The sequence below is a fragment of the Chlamydotis macqueenii genome, chromosome 5 (assembly GCF_036417535.1).
Source record: "Chlamydotis macqueenii isolate bChlMac1 chromosome 5, bChlMac1.mat, whole genome shotgun sequence".
Lineage (NCBI taxonomy): Eukaryota > Metazoa > Chordata > Aves > Otidiformes > Otididae > Chlamydotis > Chlamydotis macqueenii.
Genome location: NC_141560.1, coordinates 15,805,029 through 15,822,482, shown reverse-complemented (window position 1 = coordinate 15,822,482; position 17,454 = coordinate 15,805,029). Strand labels below are relative to the sequence as shown.

The window sequence follows — 17,454 nt, the reverse complement described above, 5'->3', positions numbered from 1 at the left end:
TCTTCTCCAGGCTGAACAGTCCCAACTCTCTCAGCCTGTCCTCATAGGAAAGGTGCTCCAGCCCTCTTACCATCTTCGTGGCGCTCCTCTGGACCCACTCCAACTGGTCCATGTCCTTCTTATGTTGAGGGCTCCAGAACTGGACACAGTACTGCGGGTGGGGTTTCACGAGAGCAGAGGAGAGGGGAAGAATCACCTCCCTCGACCTGCTGGCCACACTTCTTTTGATGCAGCCCAAGATGTAGTTGTCTTTCTGGGCTGCAAGCGCGCGTTGCTGGCTCATATAGAGCCTCTTGTCCACCAACATGCCCAAGTCCTTCTCCTCAGGGCTGCTGTCAATCCATTCTTCACCCAGCCTGTATTTGTGCTTGGGATTGCGCTGACCCATGTGCAAGACCTTGCATTTGGCCTGGTTGAACTTCATGAGGTTTGTATTGGCCCACCTCTCCAGCCTGTCAAGGTCAACTTGTAGTTGTACTGTTTGCTAGTGGACTAGGTCTTTGCAGATTTAACCTGTTGTGGTGGGTTAGGTTTACTTTAGGCTTACTTTCTGTCGTAGTTCAGCCCTGATCAGGACCAGACTACGCAGTCTGTCTCTCGCTCCCCCCACCCTCCAAGAGAATAGGGGGAGATGATATAAGGAAAAACGGCTCAAGGTTTGAGATAAGGACAGGGAGAAATCCTTAAAGTTACCGTCACGGGCAAAACAGACTCGACTTGGGGAAAACTATTCATTTATTTCTAAAATTAGCAGGAGAATGAGACAGGGAACAAGATAACCTCCCCCCACCCCTCCCTCTTCCCAGGCTTAACATTATCTCTACTACCTTCCCCTCCCGAGCGGCACGGGGGGGGAAAGGGAATGGGGTTTGCAGTCAGTTCATCATACATTGTTTTACGCCGCTGTATCATCGTCAGGGGAAGAACTCCTCGCATTCCTCCTCTGCTCCAGCGTGGGGTCCCTCCCACGGGCCACAGTCCTTCGTGAAACTGCTCCGGCATGGGTCATCTCTTCCACGGGGTGCAGTCCCTCTAGAACAGCTGTCCCAGCGGGCCCTCCACGGGCCACAGCCTCCTTCAGGCCTCCACCTGCTCTGGCGTGGGGTCCTCCACGGGCTGCAGGTGGATCTCTGCCCCCCCGTGGACCTCCATGGGCTGCAGGGGGACAACCTGCTCCACCATGGTCTTCACCACGAGTTGCAGAGGAATCTTGGCCAGGAGCCGCATTACTCCTCCCCCTCCTTCTTCACTGACCTTGGCGTCTGCAGCCGTTCCTCACAACAGGCTGGCAGATGCCTCTTAGGATCCTTTTTACATCTTATTCACTTCTCATCTCCTCTCCACTTCTTGCAGCCGGGCCGGGCCGAGTTGGGCCCAGTCGGCTGCCCGGCGGGAGGCCAGAGGGTGAGGCCTGCAAGGCCCATGAGGCTCGCGCCTCCCCCTCTCTGCCCCCGCTCAGCTGCTTCACATCTTCTCCTCCTCTTTTTCCTGTTTTCCCCTACTTAAATACGTTATCGCAGAGGCGTTATCACGGGACATTGTGCTACCAATTGGCTCGGCCTTGGCCAGCAGCAGGTCCGCCCTAGGCCCGGCCGAGTCCACTGAACAAAGGGGAGCGACTTCTAGCAGTTTCCTACAGGAGCTACCACCTTAGGCCCCCCCTCACTAACAAAACCAGAACACTTTCCTATTTAGAAAAATAATTATATGAAGTAAAATGTGATCTTAAGGAAACATAATGGATGTAGAGAGAGCACTGTTTACATCCTTGGTACTTGTGCTAGGTAAAGTAGTATAAGCCTCTGATATTCTCCCCAGCTAATGCCCTTAATGAAGCAAGGGTATATGCAATGTTGCCAGCATGGATTGAGCTGACATTGTTCGTCTAACCATCCTCTTACGCTAGAAGAGAAGTCAGCTTAAAGCTAACTGTATGATGCTGTCGTGCTTAAAATATACTAAAGCCTCTTTACTTATGTGAATGTTTTGACTGTGTGAAGTCAGCTGATATAAAAGGTCATGCCTCGTAGAAACTTGGAACCCTGCAGTCAATATTTAGAGTTGGAGAAAGGAAATTCTGCTTTTGTTCTTAATAATGCAGATTGAACACAGATTGATCTGGGATGTAAATGCTATAAGTGGGCTTAACTTTTAATTTCCTTAGTATATATCTCTTGTCTGCTGTTCTGAGAAAAAATAATTTAAATTTGTTTTGTTTTGTTTCCTTCAGTAACTTTATCTAATTGCCTTTATTAGTCCTGTTACAACCCAGGGATCACAAACACAGCAACTACAGAAGCATTATGGCATTACCTCACCTATCAGTTTAGCTGCCCCTAAAGAGTTTGACTGCATGCTTACCCAGAAATTAATTGAAACCCTGAAACCTTATGGTGTATTTGAAGAGGAAGAAGAACTGCAACGCAGGTGAGCAAACACTCTAGCAGTGTTTTTCTCCTGTCTTGAGTTTCATGTGGTTGACTACTGAACCCCAAGCATGTTTGTGTGTTTTCAAATGCTTTCTTAAAAGCTTAGTGGAATATTAACCTTGTGTGTGTGTTGTTCTTTTTATTTATTTATTTATTTATTTTTCTTCTCTCTTCTCACCTTAAAAGGAATACCTCAGAACATGGGAAGGAATTAAAATGGCCTTTGAATTTCAGAGGCTGACTTGCATTTTTTTTCCATTCATAACTGTTTTATTGTAGTGCTTTCTTTCCTTATTAAGCTTTCTAGAGTATTTTTCTCTCAATACTGCTTCTCACTGTGCTCTTAGGTGCATATGTTTTATGAATTAAGGTTTTATTTTGAAAGTGAGTAGAATTCATATACCTGAAACGTGTGTAGGCCTTGCATGCTTGCATTTTTCTTAGCTTAAATCACTTGAACGTCTCTGAAGGGGTAAAAATAGTGGGAATGTTGTAAGAGTGACTTTGTTCCAGTTTATATTTGTACATAAGAAGATCTGTAATTAGATCTGCAATGTTAGTGTAGTTGGCTTACTGTGATGATCAAGGTCTTAAAATACTACTAGTTTTGTCTAACTTTGTGATCTCTGATTCTGCTGTTTTATCAATAGGATTCTAATTTTGGGAAAATTAAATAACCTGGTAAAGGAATGGATACGGGAAATCAGTGAAAGCAAGGTATGAATGTATTTTACCTAGAATGGCTCGTACTAAGACCACTGTAGGAAGATAATTCCGAACTATGTTTCCAGTCTAAACAGGATGAATTCTTAGATTTGGGGGTCAAATTTGATCAAATCAGAAAAACAAGTATCACTTTTGTGTAGCTTCTTTTGTTCCAAGCAGCATCACCCTTTCAAAGGAGAACCTTGTCAAAGAAAGAAACTGATAAATGTTGGAAAAAGTCATGGTAGTAGTAACAATAACTTTCAATTGTGCCTTCTTCTCCCTAGGTAGATATAGATACAGCTTGACATTTTCTGCTATGTTAGTTATATGCTTAGATTGTTTGGCTTTGTGAGCCAGAGCTAGATCTTAAAATGGACTTCTTGCAGCTTTATGATCTGTGGTGTTTCTCTTTAATGTCAGTCCTGTAATGTTACTTTTGTAGACTCTAATAATGATAGTAGTATTTTTGCCAGGTGATAGTATCCCCACCCCTACACACACCTTTATTTGAATGATTATAGACTTGCAAAAAAAACGTGAAGATGGAAGTTACTGGTTTTCGGGGTAAAAGTGTAGGATTTTTTTTTAATTTTTAATTTTTTTTTTTTTTTTTTCTTTAGAGCTATTTTGCTTTGAGTATATTTAGGATAGTATTTCTTCTGTATGCTTCTCTTAGGAAATGGGAATTTATACATGAACAAGATTATGAAGGGAGAACCCTGCTATATGTGTGTTGATCCTTGAAAACAAAATAGTGAGAGTATCTTGACTGGTGTAAGATTGTAAACTGCTTGTTAATCCAATATACATTGCAAAATAATTCACTTTTTATTTGTTTACATCTTTTGCTGTGTGACCATTAATGGTGGGCTTCTGTTTGTAACATTGCATCCTGTTACGAAAGGTTTACTCTCTTTGCCCACAGTACTGTGGATTCAAGTGTTCTTTTGAAGACAGAAATTTAGGAACTGTAGTGGATGTACCTTAACAATTTGCATAAAATAAGTACCTCTCCCAAAACCAAACTTTTTTTTTGAAGTATGTAGTATGGATGTCTTTGAAAGTGATTTGATCAACACTAATACTGTTAAGTAGTATTTTTCTGTTGCTGTAAATTGGAGTCCACCATTAATTTCTAAGTCAGTCTAAAATGCCAGAGTAATAAGCAAAATGTATTTAATGTCCATAATATTTTAAAACTGTTGCATCTGAAGTGTGGAACTGCTGGAACAATTACCAGGTTTGAGGCAGTAATGTGTAATGTAGTTGAAATGTTACATATCGTTCCTGAGTGGGAAACATACCTCTCTCTCTTTTCTGTGAGTACTAAGATTATTTTGGTAGTAATGACACCTTAACATAAATCTTGTGTAATATTTTTCCTTTTGTTCTAGAATAGATTGTGTGTATCATTATAACTTGTTAAAGTAAAATAACCAATTTTATCTGCTCCATTTAGAATCTTCCACAGTCTGTAATAGAAAATGTTGGAGGAAAAATTTTTACATTTGGATCCTACAGATTAGGGGTTCATACAAAAGGTAACATTTACTTTTATTACAGAAACTTAGGTGTTTGAGCTAATGTCATATCTGTAAATGTCACACTTAAGTAACAAAAACTTGCTATCTTTTGAGAAGGTGTTAGGGGTGGTTTTTGTTTTCCAGATTTTTTTGTCAACCATTTCAAATCTTCATTCTGAATAAAAGAAATACATTCCTATATTATGTTCTTGTCATGGGTTGGGAAACAGACAAAATGTTGGAAATTATTTAAAAATAGAGAAGGTTATATACTTGGCTTCTCCTGGTTTGTTCTTTAAAAATTGCTACAGATGTTACACAATTGAAAGAAGAATGTATATATTCAGTATGTTTAATGGCCATGAACACTGTTTTCCATTTGGCTTGACTTAGAATGACTTTTCTTTGGGAATACTATAGGAAAAGAAACTAAATTTTCCTGTTTGATTTAAAAAAAGTTTCCGGCTATTGCTGGCATTTTGTGTGTGTGAAGTGTGAGTAACTTGTGCTAATAAACAATTTCAGGTGCTGATATTGATGCCCTGTGTGTTGCACCAAGACATGTTGAAAGAAGTGATTTTTTCACATCTTTTTATGAAAAATTGAAACAACAAGAAGAAGTAAAAGATCTGAGGGTATGTGAACTGCCTGATACAGCTAGATGAAGCTTAAAAGTTAATAGTGAAAGATGATGCATTAAATAATTAAATGTAACTTTACTATTAAGACTTGAGTGGATTTTTAGTTAACCTGCTGCAAACCTATCACCATAGTTGAAAGAAATAGAGATTCTTCCAAATTTTCTCAATTCCCACTTCCTAGAGATACTAATTTAAAAATCTGCATGGCAGAATGATATACAATGATAATACATGTGTGTTAGTATCACAAAATTTCTGCTTGCTCTCTAGCAACAGGCAGATACAAATGTGTTTAGTTCTGATCCTTTTCAAGCTAACTTGTGTGTTTTCAGTGAAGGTTTTAAAGTCTACTGTTGTGCTGCTGTTATGATAATTCTTATATAAACAGTTACAGTGGTTGATATTAACTAAACTTTCTATATTGACTGTCAACTGTGCATTTGAAAAATGGAGATTACACTTTTAGTGTGTCTTATTAGAAGTTTGTGCAAGATTTTTAGCATGTAAAGATGATCTCCTTTGTAGGAATGGAAGATGCACTGGTACACAGAATTTTGTTTTTGTTATACCTAAATGACAAGCCTCCCTTGGTCAGGTGGTGGGAGCTTTAGTCTTCTAAGTGTGGGCTCAGAGCACGTTTTCTCTGCTGCAATTCTCTTTTTTTTTTCTTTTTTTTTTTTTTTTTTTAAGATGAAGGTAGTTGCTAGCAAATATTAAACTATGTTTTAGTCTTGCTCCCATAAAATAAATGGAACTGTTCTTACAGCATTCTTTTACTCTATGCATCCTGTAGTTGGTAACTAGCAGGGTAGTGCACTGGTGGTAATACTATATGCACTGAAACAACTCTTTTGAATGCTTTATTATCTGAACACAATTAGAAATCTTTAAAATCCACATGCTATAATTGAGAGGATTCTGACTTTCAGATTTCTGGTTAACTTTGCTATAAACTCTAATTTAAGCTAAAGTAGTTTATTTACCAGCAAGGTAGATCAGTGTATGCTATTCAGTGTAGCTCTACGGTGATGCAAATAACCTTTAGGTCAGGGTGTCCTAACACTTTTAAATCATTCTAATTAAGTCTTAAGAAAGTTTGTACATCTTTAGGGAGAATAGACTTTCTTAATGGTTGCTGTAGTGAGTGAGTCTGAGAGACTTGTGAACTTGATATTTTGCTTGGGATCCATCCTGCCGACTAGTAACATTAATGTAACCTTAGCTAAGGTTAAGTGCGTACAGTAGTGTGTTCTGCCCCTCTTGTTAAGAACTGGAACGCCCTTAGAACTGTGTTTAGCCTCTGACAATACCTACAACTTGTTATTTGGAAGTATGCAGTGTTCTTTGCTTTTATCAAAGCAGTCCTCTGCAGATCTGCATTTAGTTCAGATGCTCAGTTCAGGGAGGTGGTATTACTAGCTGATTGAAGAGTAAGTATCAAGTTCCATAGTTTCATCATGGATACTGTTTGTCAAAGTACCTTATTAATAATCACATTTAGAAAAGATACTTGAGCTCTGGAGACTGGTGACTTGCAGCTGGTTTAGGTGAAGTCAGACTGCATAGTTACATAGCTGTCTTCTTGTCATTTCTCATAAAATACTGACTGCAGAAACAATGGAAGTAAGAGGCCTGTTAGAGTAAGAATCCTCATAGATAGGGCCTTAGAATACCTAGAGGTGCCGTGAGGAGTATAAGATGCTTGATCTTGTTCTACATGCAGTAAGAGAGAGTTGGACCTTGAGGTAACATCAGAGCTGGTTGATATGAGTTTAGCTTGTAATTAATGTCTAGACAGCTGTAACACATAGTAGATCATCAGTGCTTACTGCATAAATCCTCAATGGTGGGGAAAGACATTGGTGACAAAAATCGACCTGAAAACAGAAAAGAATCTGTATAAATAGCATTTCATCTTGATGATTTAGACCTCCTAGCTATTGCATGTAAATGTTCTTCTCTATCCTGAAAATAAAATATAACTTTTTCCCCGCAGGCTGTTGAAGAAGCTTTTGTCCCAGTTATCAAACTTTGTTTTGATGGAATAGAGGTAAAGATCTTATTTTGTTTTGGTAGAACAAGCTTAAAACAAAGTTTTGAAGATCTCCATAACTCATGTAGTATTAATATGAATGCTATTAAAGTGACTGCCCTAAGTTCATACACAAGTCCTTGACAGCAGTCCTCAGTTGTGTAATTTAAGGTGAGGCTTTAAGACTGAAGCAAGCCTTTCTTGATGTACTTAAAGCTGCTTGTAGAATACCTACCTGTTCTTTTTTTTTATGCACTGCTACTGACTTATACTGATTAGTTTACTGACCTATAAAGTACCAGTATTATTAAGACTAACATTTAATAGAAATTATATTCATAAATAACATGGCTTCGATAATTTTCTGACTGCTAATGATTAACTGTGCAAACCCTTAAGTTCAGATTTGCTTCAGTACCTTGAACTATAGGAATTTATGTGGTCCTTAATCAGTTCTCACAAATGTACTGCTGAACTCAAACTGGGTATCCCCTTCGTCCTGATCTCTTTGGACTTCTGTAAACACATGACCAAAACCATGGTTTTGGTCTGCCAGTTTCTATCCAGTTTGCCTGTAACCTGATGGATCAGCTGTGTTGAAGTGATGAACTCTAAACTGTTTTATATTCAACCTACCATTTTTCTTGTTGACAAGGCAAAAACATATGAACTGTTCATACACACAGTTCATCAGACTTGTACCTGGATTATGTCAACCAGTAACTGGTGGGTGTAAGAAGGGTACTTCACAGTGGGGAAAGAATTCCCATGCTAATCTTCTGACAAATGACGTGATTGGAAAAGCTGGAACATTATATGTAAGCCTGGACAGTTCCTTCTCTCAGGCTGAGTTAAATATCTGCCTTGCAATTATAATGGTTATTGGTTAATGTACTGGCAGTTTTTGAGTCTCAGGAAGATGATGGACCACACCCTTTGCCCTCATCCATCCAGCTTTACCTATTTGTATTTTCACTGACACTTGTGCTAGTTGACACTTAGGCAGAGAGATGTATTTTTTCCAAATGAGAGATGTGCAGAGAAATGCAATACCATGCGGTAAGCTAGCCTGTGACTTTGCATCTTTGTCAGCCATTTTCAACTATTGAAAACTTTAAAATCAAAAGTGCACTGAATACTTTAGAAATTATATTTCTTTGGAGAAGTGCTTCATAGTTTAAAACATGTGGATGCAAAGTTTTAAGCATCTACTAAAAGTTCTTCATTTTAAGGTATCTTCAGCTTTGTTTTAGCTGAAATAATTTTAATGTAACTACAGTGGTTTTGTTCTTAGTGCAGTAGCATGACATATTTTGTTGTCTTGTAGATGAAGTGGTATCAGTTTATAATGATCAAAAACCTCATGTGGTAAAGGGGGCTTGTTGCCTAGCAGACCAGGTGCTGGCATGCGCTTTATACTCTCATCATACTGACTGATACCTAGTCTAAGACTACAAAGGCAAACTAAATTCTCTATTATGTGTCTGTCCTTGCTGTGTTATGGGACAATGTAAAACTCTAGTTCAGTGATGAATACTATTTTAGATTTTCTTGACCTAGAAAAGCTGTGATGACAAATTATTGCAGAAGTAATAGCAAAGAAATTTGTCATCTTCAAAATCTATACAAATTTATATACACTTGCTCAGTAGCTTGCTGGCTTTTCAGAACTTCCTATTTTCTGTAATCGGATATCTAGATTCTTCATAGATACTGGTCTTATATAGAGGCAAGTAGTTGCATCTGTGCTTTACAGCACAGATGGTAATGGTCTCCTACTTTTTCTGTAATTAAGTGATAATTTTGAGAATATTTAGGATAAAACTAGGTTGTGTTTTCACGACTTGCTCTGATGTAGAATTTTGTATTCTGTACCTAGAAGTGGTGCTTGTCACCAGATGATTTTTATTTGCATTAACAGTTGACATGGCTTTCATGCGTATGCTGGTTTTGTATGGATCTCAATGTGTATTTTATCCTCTTGGGAAAGGAGCTGTAAGATAGATGAAGCATTTGAAAGTGTTTCTTTTAATGTCTGTGAAGCATATTAGTATGTATTGTTTAAAGGGTTTCTTTGTGCTAGGAATACTACTGTTCTTGTTATTAGTAAACTTGGTGAAAATGAGTTACAGAATTAATTCTACAGAAGAAAAAGATTTTCTAATGTCTTATATCTTTTTTTTTTTTTAAGATTGATATTTTGTTTGCAAGATTAGCACTGCAAACTATTCCTGAGGACTTAGATCTACGAGATGATAGCCTACTTAAAAATTTAGACATTAGATGCATACGAAGTCTTAATGGTATGTATAGATAGTTTTGCATATAAACTTCTTGTCTAATCTTTTAATAAGTATCCTAGATTGTTTAATTCAGTAGTTTAGTTGTGGACTTGACTGCAAATACAGCAACTAGGTATCTAGGAATGAAGTCATAACCAGTTTTATATATCTCTTTGGAATTAGGTTTGTTTCTTTTTGGCCACATTTTTATATTTTTTTTTCTTTTATTTGGGTAGTAAATGATGTTGTCTAGAAATTAATGGGACTCACAAGACTTCTGTGAAGCCTTCTTCATTAAAGAAAGATGTGTGCATGTTTTTTAATTTGCATATGTTTTAATTTGCTTAAACATGCATGAAAATGCCTCAGTTATAAACTGAGAATTTCAAAATACTGTAATGTTTGAGGTCACATCTTTAGTAGCGTAGAAGCTTGTGTAACCCTTAACTTTTCTATAATATCATAGCTTAAAAAAAAAATTTATGTATGGGGTGGTAGACGCTTCAGCCTGTATGCAACTTGATGGGAAAGAGGGAGTGTGTGATCTATCACTGACCTCTGTTACGAGCGGAAAACTTGATAATTTGAGATTACCACTGCAACTTGCATTGTTTTGTGAAATGAACATTTATATAGTCTCTAGAATTCATGCTTGCCTCCTACTTGCTTTGAAAGGAACTCCTAGCCTTAGAAAATATTTTCTTGCAACCAACTCTATGTAACTGTTTTGTAACTATGAACAACTATTTATTCTTGATTGAAAAAAAAAAAAGGGCAGTTAATATTGTAATCTGTAATGTTATTCTTAAGCCTAATAATATCCCATCAAAGTAATGATACAACTCGTATGTCTAAAAGCTATTCTTTTTAGCCTCTTCTTGTAAATTCAAAGGTTTGACCTATGACTTTGAGGTTTTCTGTAGGTCCCTGAAGAATCATGCTTTTTTAATTTGTCTGTATGTTCTGTGATACACTGTGTGTAATAACCATAAAAACAGAACTTAAAATTTGTTTGTTCCTTAAACAGCTTGTACAATTGGTTTAATAACAGAAAATCAAATAGGAGTCCAAAACTAAAACTATGCGTGCATCAATTGTCTTCCTGAGTGCTACTGTAAAACAGTAAAAAAGGGGGGGAATATTCAAGTGAAAATACGTTAAGCTTTCTAATTCAAAACAAGAGTGATTGAAATACAAAATGAGGTTCCAGTATGCTGATTTTAAGTTTGATATCTTTGAAGGTGAGGGAGGGTAAGCCAGCAAAATACTTTGGAGGCAACAAGCATAATGGATTCTTTCTTTTGGCAGGTTGCCGGGTAACCGATGAAATTCTGCATCTAGTACCAAACATTGACAACTTCAGGTTAACACTGAGAGCTATCAAACTGTGGGCAAAACGTAAGCAATTTTATTCCAAAGTTTGTGAAATTTTCATTAACTCTTCTGGTTACTGATAACTCTCTCCTTTTGTCTCTCCTTTTCAATCCACAGGCCACAACATCTATTCCAATATACTAGGTTTCCTTGGCGGTGTTTCCTGGGCTATGCTAGTAGCAAGAACTTGCCAGCTTTATCCAAATGCAATAGCATCAACTCTTGTACATAAATTTTTCTTGGTATTTTCTAAATGGTATGTTTTTGATTTTGTTTGGGTTTTTTCTTTTAAATTTAGATTACACTAAAATAAAATTGTTTGTAGACACTGAATTTTAGTCCTGTTTTTATGGTATCATTTTCAACTGTTACCGGATTAAGATGGTAGTTACAAGCATTGTTCTTGCTCCCAGAAATTTGTTAGCTTGAGATTTTCAATAAGTCATCCAACATGTCTTGTTTGTAAAGTATACAAAACAAAACCACTCAGTTTTTAATTAAAATTTTCTTAAGTATTTGTCTTAACTCGACATCAGCCTTCACATAAAATACTTATGTAGTGCAAAATAAGAGCAGATGCCCCCAAATTAAAGTCTTTTAACATTCAGATACTGGCATAATGGGAAAAGGAGGTATGTCAGTGTCTATTCTAGGCACATAACTTAAATGCAGTTCAGGGGAACCAGTGGCAAAAAGGTAGTTTTTAATCTTGTAAGTGTGGAGCAGTAGGTGTTCTGGAATTGCATTCAGTTTCATGTTCTTGAGCTAGTTACCTCAGAAAGATGGTTTAAATGACTCAGATGGAAGCAATGGGAACATTCCCAGTAAATCTAAAATGAGTAGGACAAAAGTGTACTTAGCAGATTACAGCTGAATACTGTTTTTCTTGAAAGAGATGTCTGGATACCTGTGTTCTTCATGAGACATTGATAGATTTTAAGAATCATTGTACCAAGTTGTTGCTTTAGTTCAAGTCTAGTGTCTTTCCTTCCTAATGTGAAGAACATTTGCACAGTTTCACTGTCTGAAATCCATAGCTTTATAGCCTCTGTGAGGTACCTAGTATTTAATATCTTGCCACATAAGCAAGAGGGAAACTGATTGCAATCTGTATTTATATGTGCATAGCATAAGAGCATTAATGTACAAACACCAACACATTAACTGACTTCTGCTCTTTTTAGGGAGGTAGCTTTATTAATGGGAGTAGAGACGACTTGAAGAACAGAACTGTTAGGGTTTTTTTAGTGTTTTATTCAACGTGGTTTCTTTTTGTCTTGATTTTTTTTTTTTAAAAAAAAATGCATATGCTTTGTAATTATACTATAATGATGTATTTATGCTGGCTGTTTGTTCTGTAGTTTGTCCCTGAAACATCTAGCTTGAAGATGGACGCAGTATCAATCTTAATAGAGGAATTTCTCTTTGATAGGTGTATTTCAAGAAGAATTTAGAGGAGTTTGCTTTAGTTACCTAAGCTAGTGGTTATAAAGCTCCAAGACTACAGAAAGTTCATTGTTCTGATGCCCTGGAGGAGCTATTTACAGATCTATTGTAGTTCAGCAATACAGCTAATTTAACCCCAGTTAGACCAGCTTAGCCTTGAGGAAATGATGCTATACCTTGAGAGCAAAGTTAAGAAGGATCCCATTCAAAGTGTTGTTTGTTGAACATACATGGTTGTATCCAATAGTCTTATGCAGTCCTACAATCTTTTTGAACAGGGAATGGCCAAATCCAGTGCTATTGAAACAGCCAGAAGAATGCAATCTTAATTTGCCTGTATGGGACCCAAGGGTTAGTGTATTATTTTTTCCCCTATAAGTCACACTGTACAATAAATTCAGTTGCTTAAAGAATCCTAGGTGAATTTCATTTTGGGTTTATTAAACTTAGTATTTTGGTATGATGTCTTCTTTATGAGTAACCTCTAGTTCTCCTGAGTGTGGAACAAAGTTCACCTAGTTTTGTGAACTTACCACTTGAAGCACGCTTGCTGAACAATGTACTTCTTACTCACAACTTTTCCACTAAGCAATCTTAATAATATTCAGTGTAATTAGATCTATGCCTTAAAGCAGTGCATTTTTGAAAAACAGCTTGTCTTAAAACAGTTTGCTTCTGACTTACAACCTGTTACTTTTGCAAGTATATTGAATTCACTTCAGTGCAACAGTCACAGCTGTATAGGTTTGGTTCCATATAGTTATAGTAATATGTCTTTTTTATCTTGGACCAAAGAAGTTCATAAATTGAAGTCTTAAGTAGTTTTGTATCTTATTTAATTTGATCCTTATCTTTGTAGCACTTATATTAAGGACATTGGACATTAATGTCCTTCTGACAGTCAATAAAACAGCTTGCAGCAGATGCACATCTCTCATTCTGAGATTTCAGCAGGGCATAGCATGAATGTGTTCAGTGCTGTTTTGTCAAGTACAGAATAGTTCGTGTTCAAAGTAATCTTTTTCGGTGCATAGCATAAGCACCAGAGGTTGAGTTATATGCCCTTTTGTACTTCAAATCTATTTTTCTGGTTGACAGAAATCCATGTTTAAATAATGTGAGACAGTTGAAAAAGTGTTTTTGAGTCTTACTCTTATTCCTGAGATAGAGGTTTTGAGGTCAGTGTGTGATAGGAACTGTCTACGTTGTAGTAGCTAAACAAAGTGGGGTAAGATAATGACAGGGTTTTATCTTTAATTTACCATCTACAAGATTGCTACTCTAATGCTATTTTAAGTGTATTTTGTGTGCGTGTTTTGCCCCTTCTTTTTTGTTTCCCTGCGTGCTGTTTAATAAAAGACACGTTAACACAAGTGATGCTTCTGTCAGGTTGCCTAGAGCCTCTCATCTTAAGCTGGCTTTCTATTTTCAGTAGTGTTACAAAAAATAAAGTATAAAATGTTTTTCACAAGGTCTGAAGATGGTTATTCTTCTAAAGGTGCTCATGTGGTGATAAAGTGTCCTTGTTTTGACATGATCACAAGCTAATTTCTATTAAAGGGAGAAATTGTTCTGCTCAGTTACTGCTTCTGGACTTAGAAATGCCTGCAACTTGATCTTAATGTGCTAACAGATTGCAGCCCTCCCACATCACTGTGGTTCAGAATGATGTCCTTTGTGAAAGCATTATCCTTGTTTTCTAAACTTTCTCTGAACTATTGATAAATTTACTTGGTCTGCAAAGTAAGATCTCTTAGAACTTAAGACTCGCTTGTAGTAAAGGGAAAATCCAAATTTGTTAACTTATGTGTATGCTTGAAGAAAACTGATTGGCTGTTGTTATATATAGGTAAACCCCAGTGATAGGTACCATCTTATGCCTATAATTACACCAGCATACCCACAGCAGAACTCTACCTACAATGTGTCCGTTTCCACACGGATGGTCATGGTTGAGGAATTTAAACAAGGTAAGTATTATCTTATGCTCTCTATATAAATGTGTTTGAACAGATTTAAGTAGTTCATTGCGGGTATGCTTTGTGAGGGGGGTGGTGGGAGGATGTTAAATAGCTTCTTGACGTGAGACTCTCTTCCGAGGGAGGTAGAACTTGGTTTGTTATCCTTCTGTGACTTAAAGCTCCAAATTCGGTGGAGACTTGTGCAGAACTGCCCTTCACTCTTAGATGGTAATTAATTAGAATGACTTGTGCTCTGAAAATGAGAATTATTGGTACGCTATCTTTTTTTTTTTGTTTATTTTAGTGGCTTTAGATTGAGTCCTGCCACATGGAAGAGTAGTGTAGTGATCCCACTTCATGGCCATTTCTAGGCCTAATGCAAGACAGTATACTTGCTCAGAGATGAGTCCTCTAGATTTGTCCTAGTAATCTATCTGGATAACTATAGTAGATAAGAAAATGTTATCAAAGCAAGGAGTAGACTTGATGCAGAGAGCTCACAGGGGCAGAGCAGTAGCTTATTGTCTCACTGTCTTTGCCTTGTTGTACAATGCCTTGCACAAGAGACGATTCAGGTACTATAAGGAAAAAAAAAGCCTATCTCCTTTGGACTAAGTACATACTGTGGCATACACAAAAGATTAAATCGATCTGCAAAGTAAAAATACGTTAAATCATCAGTCTGATTCATTAACAGATATTTCTCAATGCATTTTATTGATGTTCTTTTTGATAATGTGATTTGTATAACTAATAACTGCTTACAGTATGACTGGAATATAAAGCTTGTTGATAAATTCCTTTGAATTTGAATGGGGGGGAAATAATTTGTAGTAACTGTTGCTAAGTTAATAAGCTGTTTTTACTAAGTACTAAACTGTATAAAAAAAAAGTTTAAATGTTTTTTTACAATTTAGGTCTTGCTATCACAGATGAAATTTTGCTGAGTAAGGCAGAGTGGTCCAAACTTTTTGAAGCTCCAAACTTCTTTCAAAAGTACAAGTATGTATTTTATGGCATGGCAGAATATTTTAAGTTTTATCAGTTAAAATATCTAATGATGCTCTGTAGCATAGGATCTTAAATATACATCCGTTAGACTTCCGAAGTGTTTTGTTAGGATTTTTCTATGCAGAGGGAGATTGAATGCACTATTGTCCTTTGTCTTAGAAAAAGAATAATTTCCTCAGTTTTTTTTTTTTCTTTTGTGTCTTTAGTGTGTATTTCAGAAACTTGTTAGTCCCTGACCAGATATTTAGAATGTCACCAGTTAACTATACAATTGGTATTCAACCAATAAAATTGAAGACATATCAGATGGCTTGACTAACAGAAATCTTCTTTAGTGGTGTCAGTAAGCATTCTAAAAATGGGTCTTGCCTCCCAGGAAACAAGATATTAAAAGAACTAATTCTGAAGGTCAATATTTAAGATGGATACGTACTTGAACTATGTGTTTTCTTCTGTCAATATAGTCAACAGTTCACTCTGATAATAAAAGATATTTTTGCAATTGTGTTGACTAACTACCAGATGTACTAGTTATTACTAGTTTTTTTTTTTTTTTTATTAAAGCTTAAGGCTTTTGACTCTTTATTAATACTCTTTCACACCTATCTTCTCTTATTTTGAAATGTCTGAAAGGGAAATACTGAAGTTCACACTTCACATTTTTAGGGTTTCTAGTAATATGCTTGTGGGGCAGAAGCTTGTTAAATGTATATGGACTTGCTGAAAATTGTATTTTTATAATAAATATGGATTATTAAAATACGGACTACATCTTCTTTGCCCTCAGTTGAAATTGGAGACCCATTTTTCTTGAATCGAGATCAAATATATTTTACATTTGTTTCTGTGTTGGGTGGTTGGTTGGTTATGTACTAATCTAAACAAAATTGAAATATACAGTTCCCCCATTAAAAGAGACTGATGACCTTCATAATGTGTCTGTGTTTTGTTTCTATACTTTTTGCATGGTAAAAGCTTTAAAACATTTGAATGGCTTTTATGTTGTACCTTGGAGTTTAAGTTTGAAAACCTTTAAAAAGAGCACTGTAAAGTTATGTTATTTTTTGAAGTTAGAAATGGTCTGCAGGCAAATCAGTTTCTGGTCAAGAGATTGCTAATAAGTTCCTTAGTACATTTTCTTTTTTCTTTCAAAACTAGGAAAAAATAGGAGATACTACATGTCAATTGAAATAATCTCCATTTTAAGTACTTTTTTTTTTTAATTATTATTAAATGGCTAAATCTGGTACATAAGTTTTAGCAATAAAAACTTCTCTTGCTAAGGTTAAATATCCAGGATTTGTATGTTTTGCGCAAAGTGTCTTTATTTTAATTATTAATTATTTTTTTTTAAACTGTAGAATGGTGTTATGGAGCCTGCTTTAATTTAAGTCACCCAAGATTTTACTGTTTTACTTTAGTAAGTTAATTGAAAACTTTGGTTAGTAACCTTTATGAAATAAAATCATTATATGCAGTCATCACTATGCAATAAATGTAGCTCTTGGTCAGATCTCCATCTGAAAGCTAAATGTTTCAGATTTTTTTTTCTCCTCTTCACACTTTCCTGCTGTTTAAATTATAGATTCCTTGACTTGTTCCTGCTGAAATTCAAAGCAGTGTGTAGTACTCTACCAGATAAGAGAAGATCTGATCCTTGCTCTGAGATGTACTTCTAAAAACATTTATTTCCTTCCCTGAAAGCATAGCTTTAGTAATCTGTATCACTCTCAATGGCAATCAGTTTCTAAACATCTATGTTGATTGTAAACACTTTTCACTTGTTAGCTGTATTTGAAATAAACAAACTTCAGTGATGTGTGACTAAGGAAATCTGGAGGGTACTGCATACCTGCATGACAGGAGTATGTTAGAAATTGGGAAAATGGGGAACTTTATTTTTCTTATTTTTAAAATGTCAGCAATTACTTAGAGTTAGGGAGTTACAACATGTTATCTGCCCTTCACTTAGGTTTAGATTTTTCAGATGGGGGGGAAACAACAACAAAGAGCATACACTTGCTGGATATGGTGCATACAGGGAATT

The 17,454-nt window shown here is 36.3% G+C and overlaps 1 protein-coding gene across 7 annotated transcripts in view; it reads left to right on the top strand.

Moving 5' to 3' along the window:
• PAPOLA (poly(A) polymerase alpha) overlaps positions 1–17,454 on the top strand; it is a 46,940-nt gene that overhangs the window by 10,887 nt on the left and 18,599 nt on the right. For all 7 annotated transcript variants that reach the window (XM_086748297.1, XM_086748296.1, XM_086748300.1 and 4 more), the window contains exons 2-12: positions 2,257–2,427; positions 3,080–3,146; positions 4,597–4,678; positions 5,186–5,295; positions 7,298–7,351; positions 9,525–9,636; positions 10,924–11,013; positions 11,107–11,245; positions 12,714–12,786; positions 14,285–14,405; positions 15,314–15,398. In XM_086748297.1, the coding sequence (XP_086604423.1) occupies positions 2,257–2,427; positions 3,080–3,146; positions 4,597–4,678; positions 5,186–5,295; positions 7,298–7,351; positions 9,525–9,636; positions 10,924–11,013; positions 11,107–11,245; positions 12,714–12,786; positions 14,285–14,405; positions 15,314–15,398 (1,104 nt within the window). The remainder of the gene's footprint in view (positions 1–2,256; positions 2,428–3,079; positions 3,147–4,596; positions 4,679–5,185; positions 5,296–7,297; positions 7,352–9,524; positions 9,637–10,923; positions 11,014–11,106; positions 11,246–12,713; positions 12,787–14,284; positions 14,406–15,313; positions 15,399–17,454) is intronic.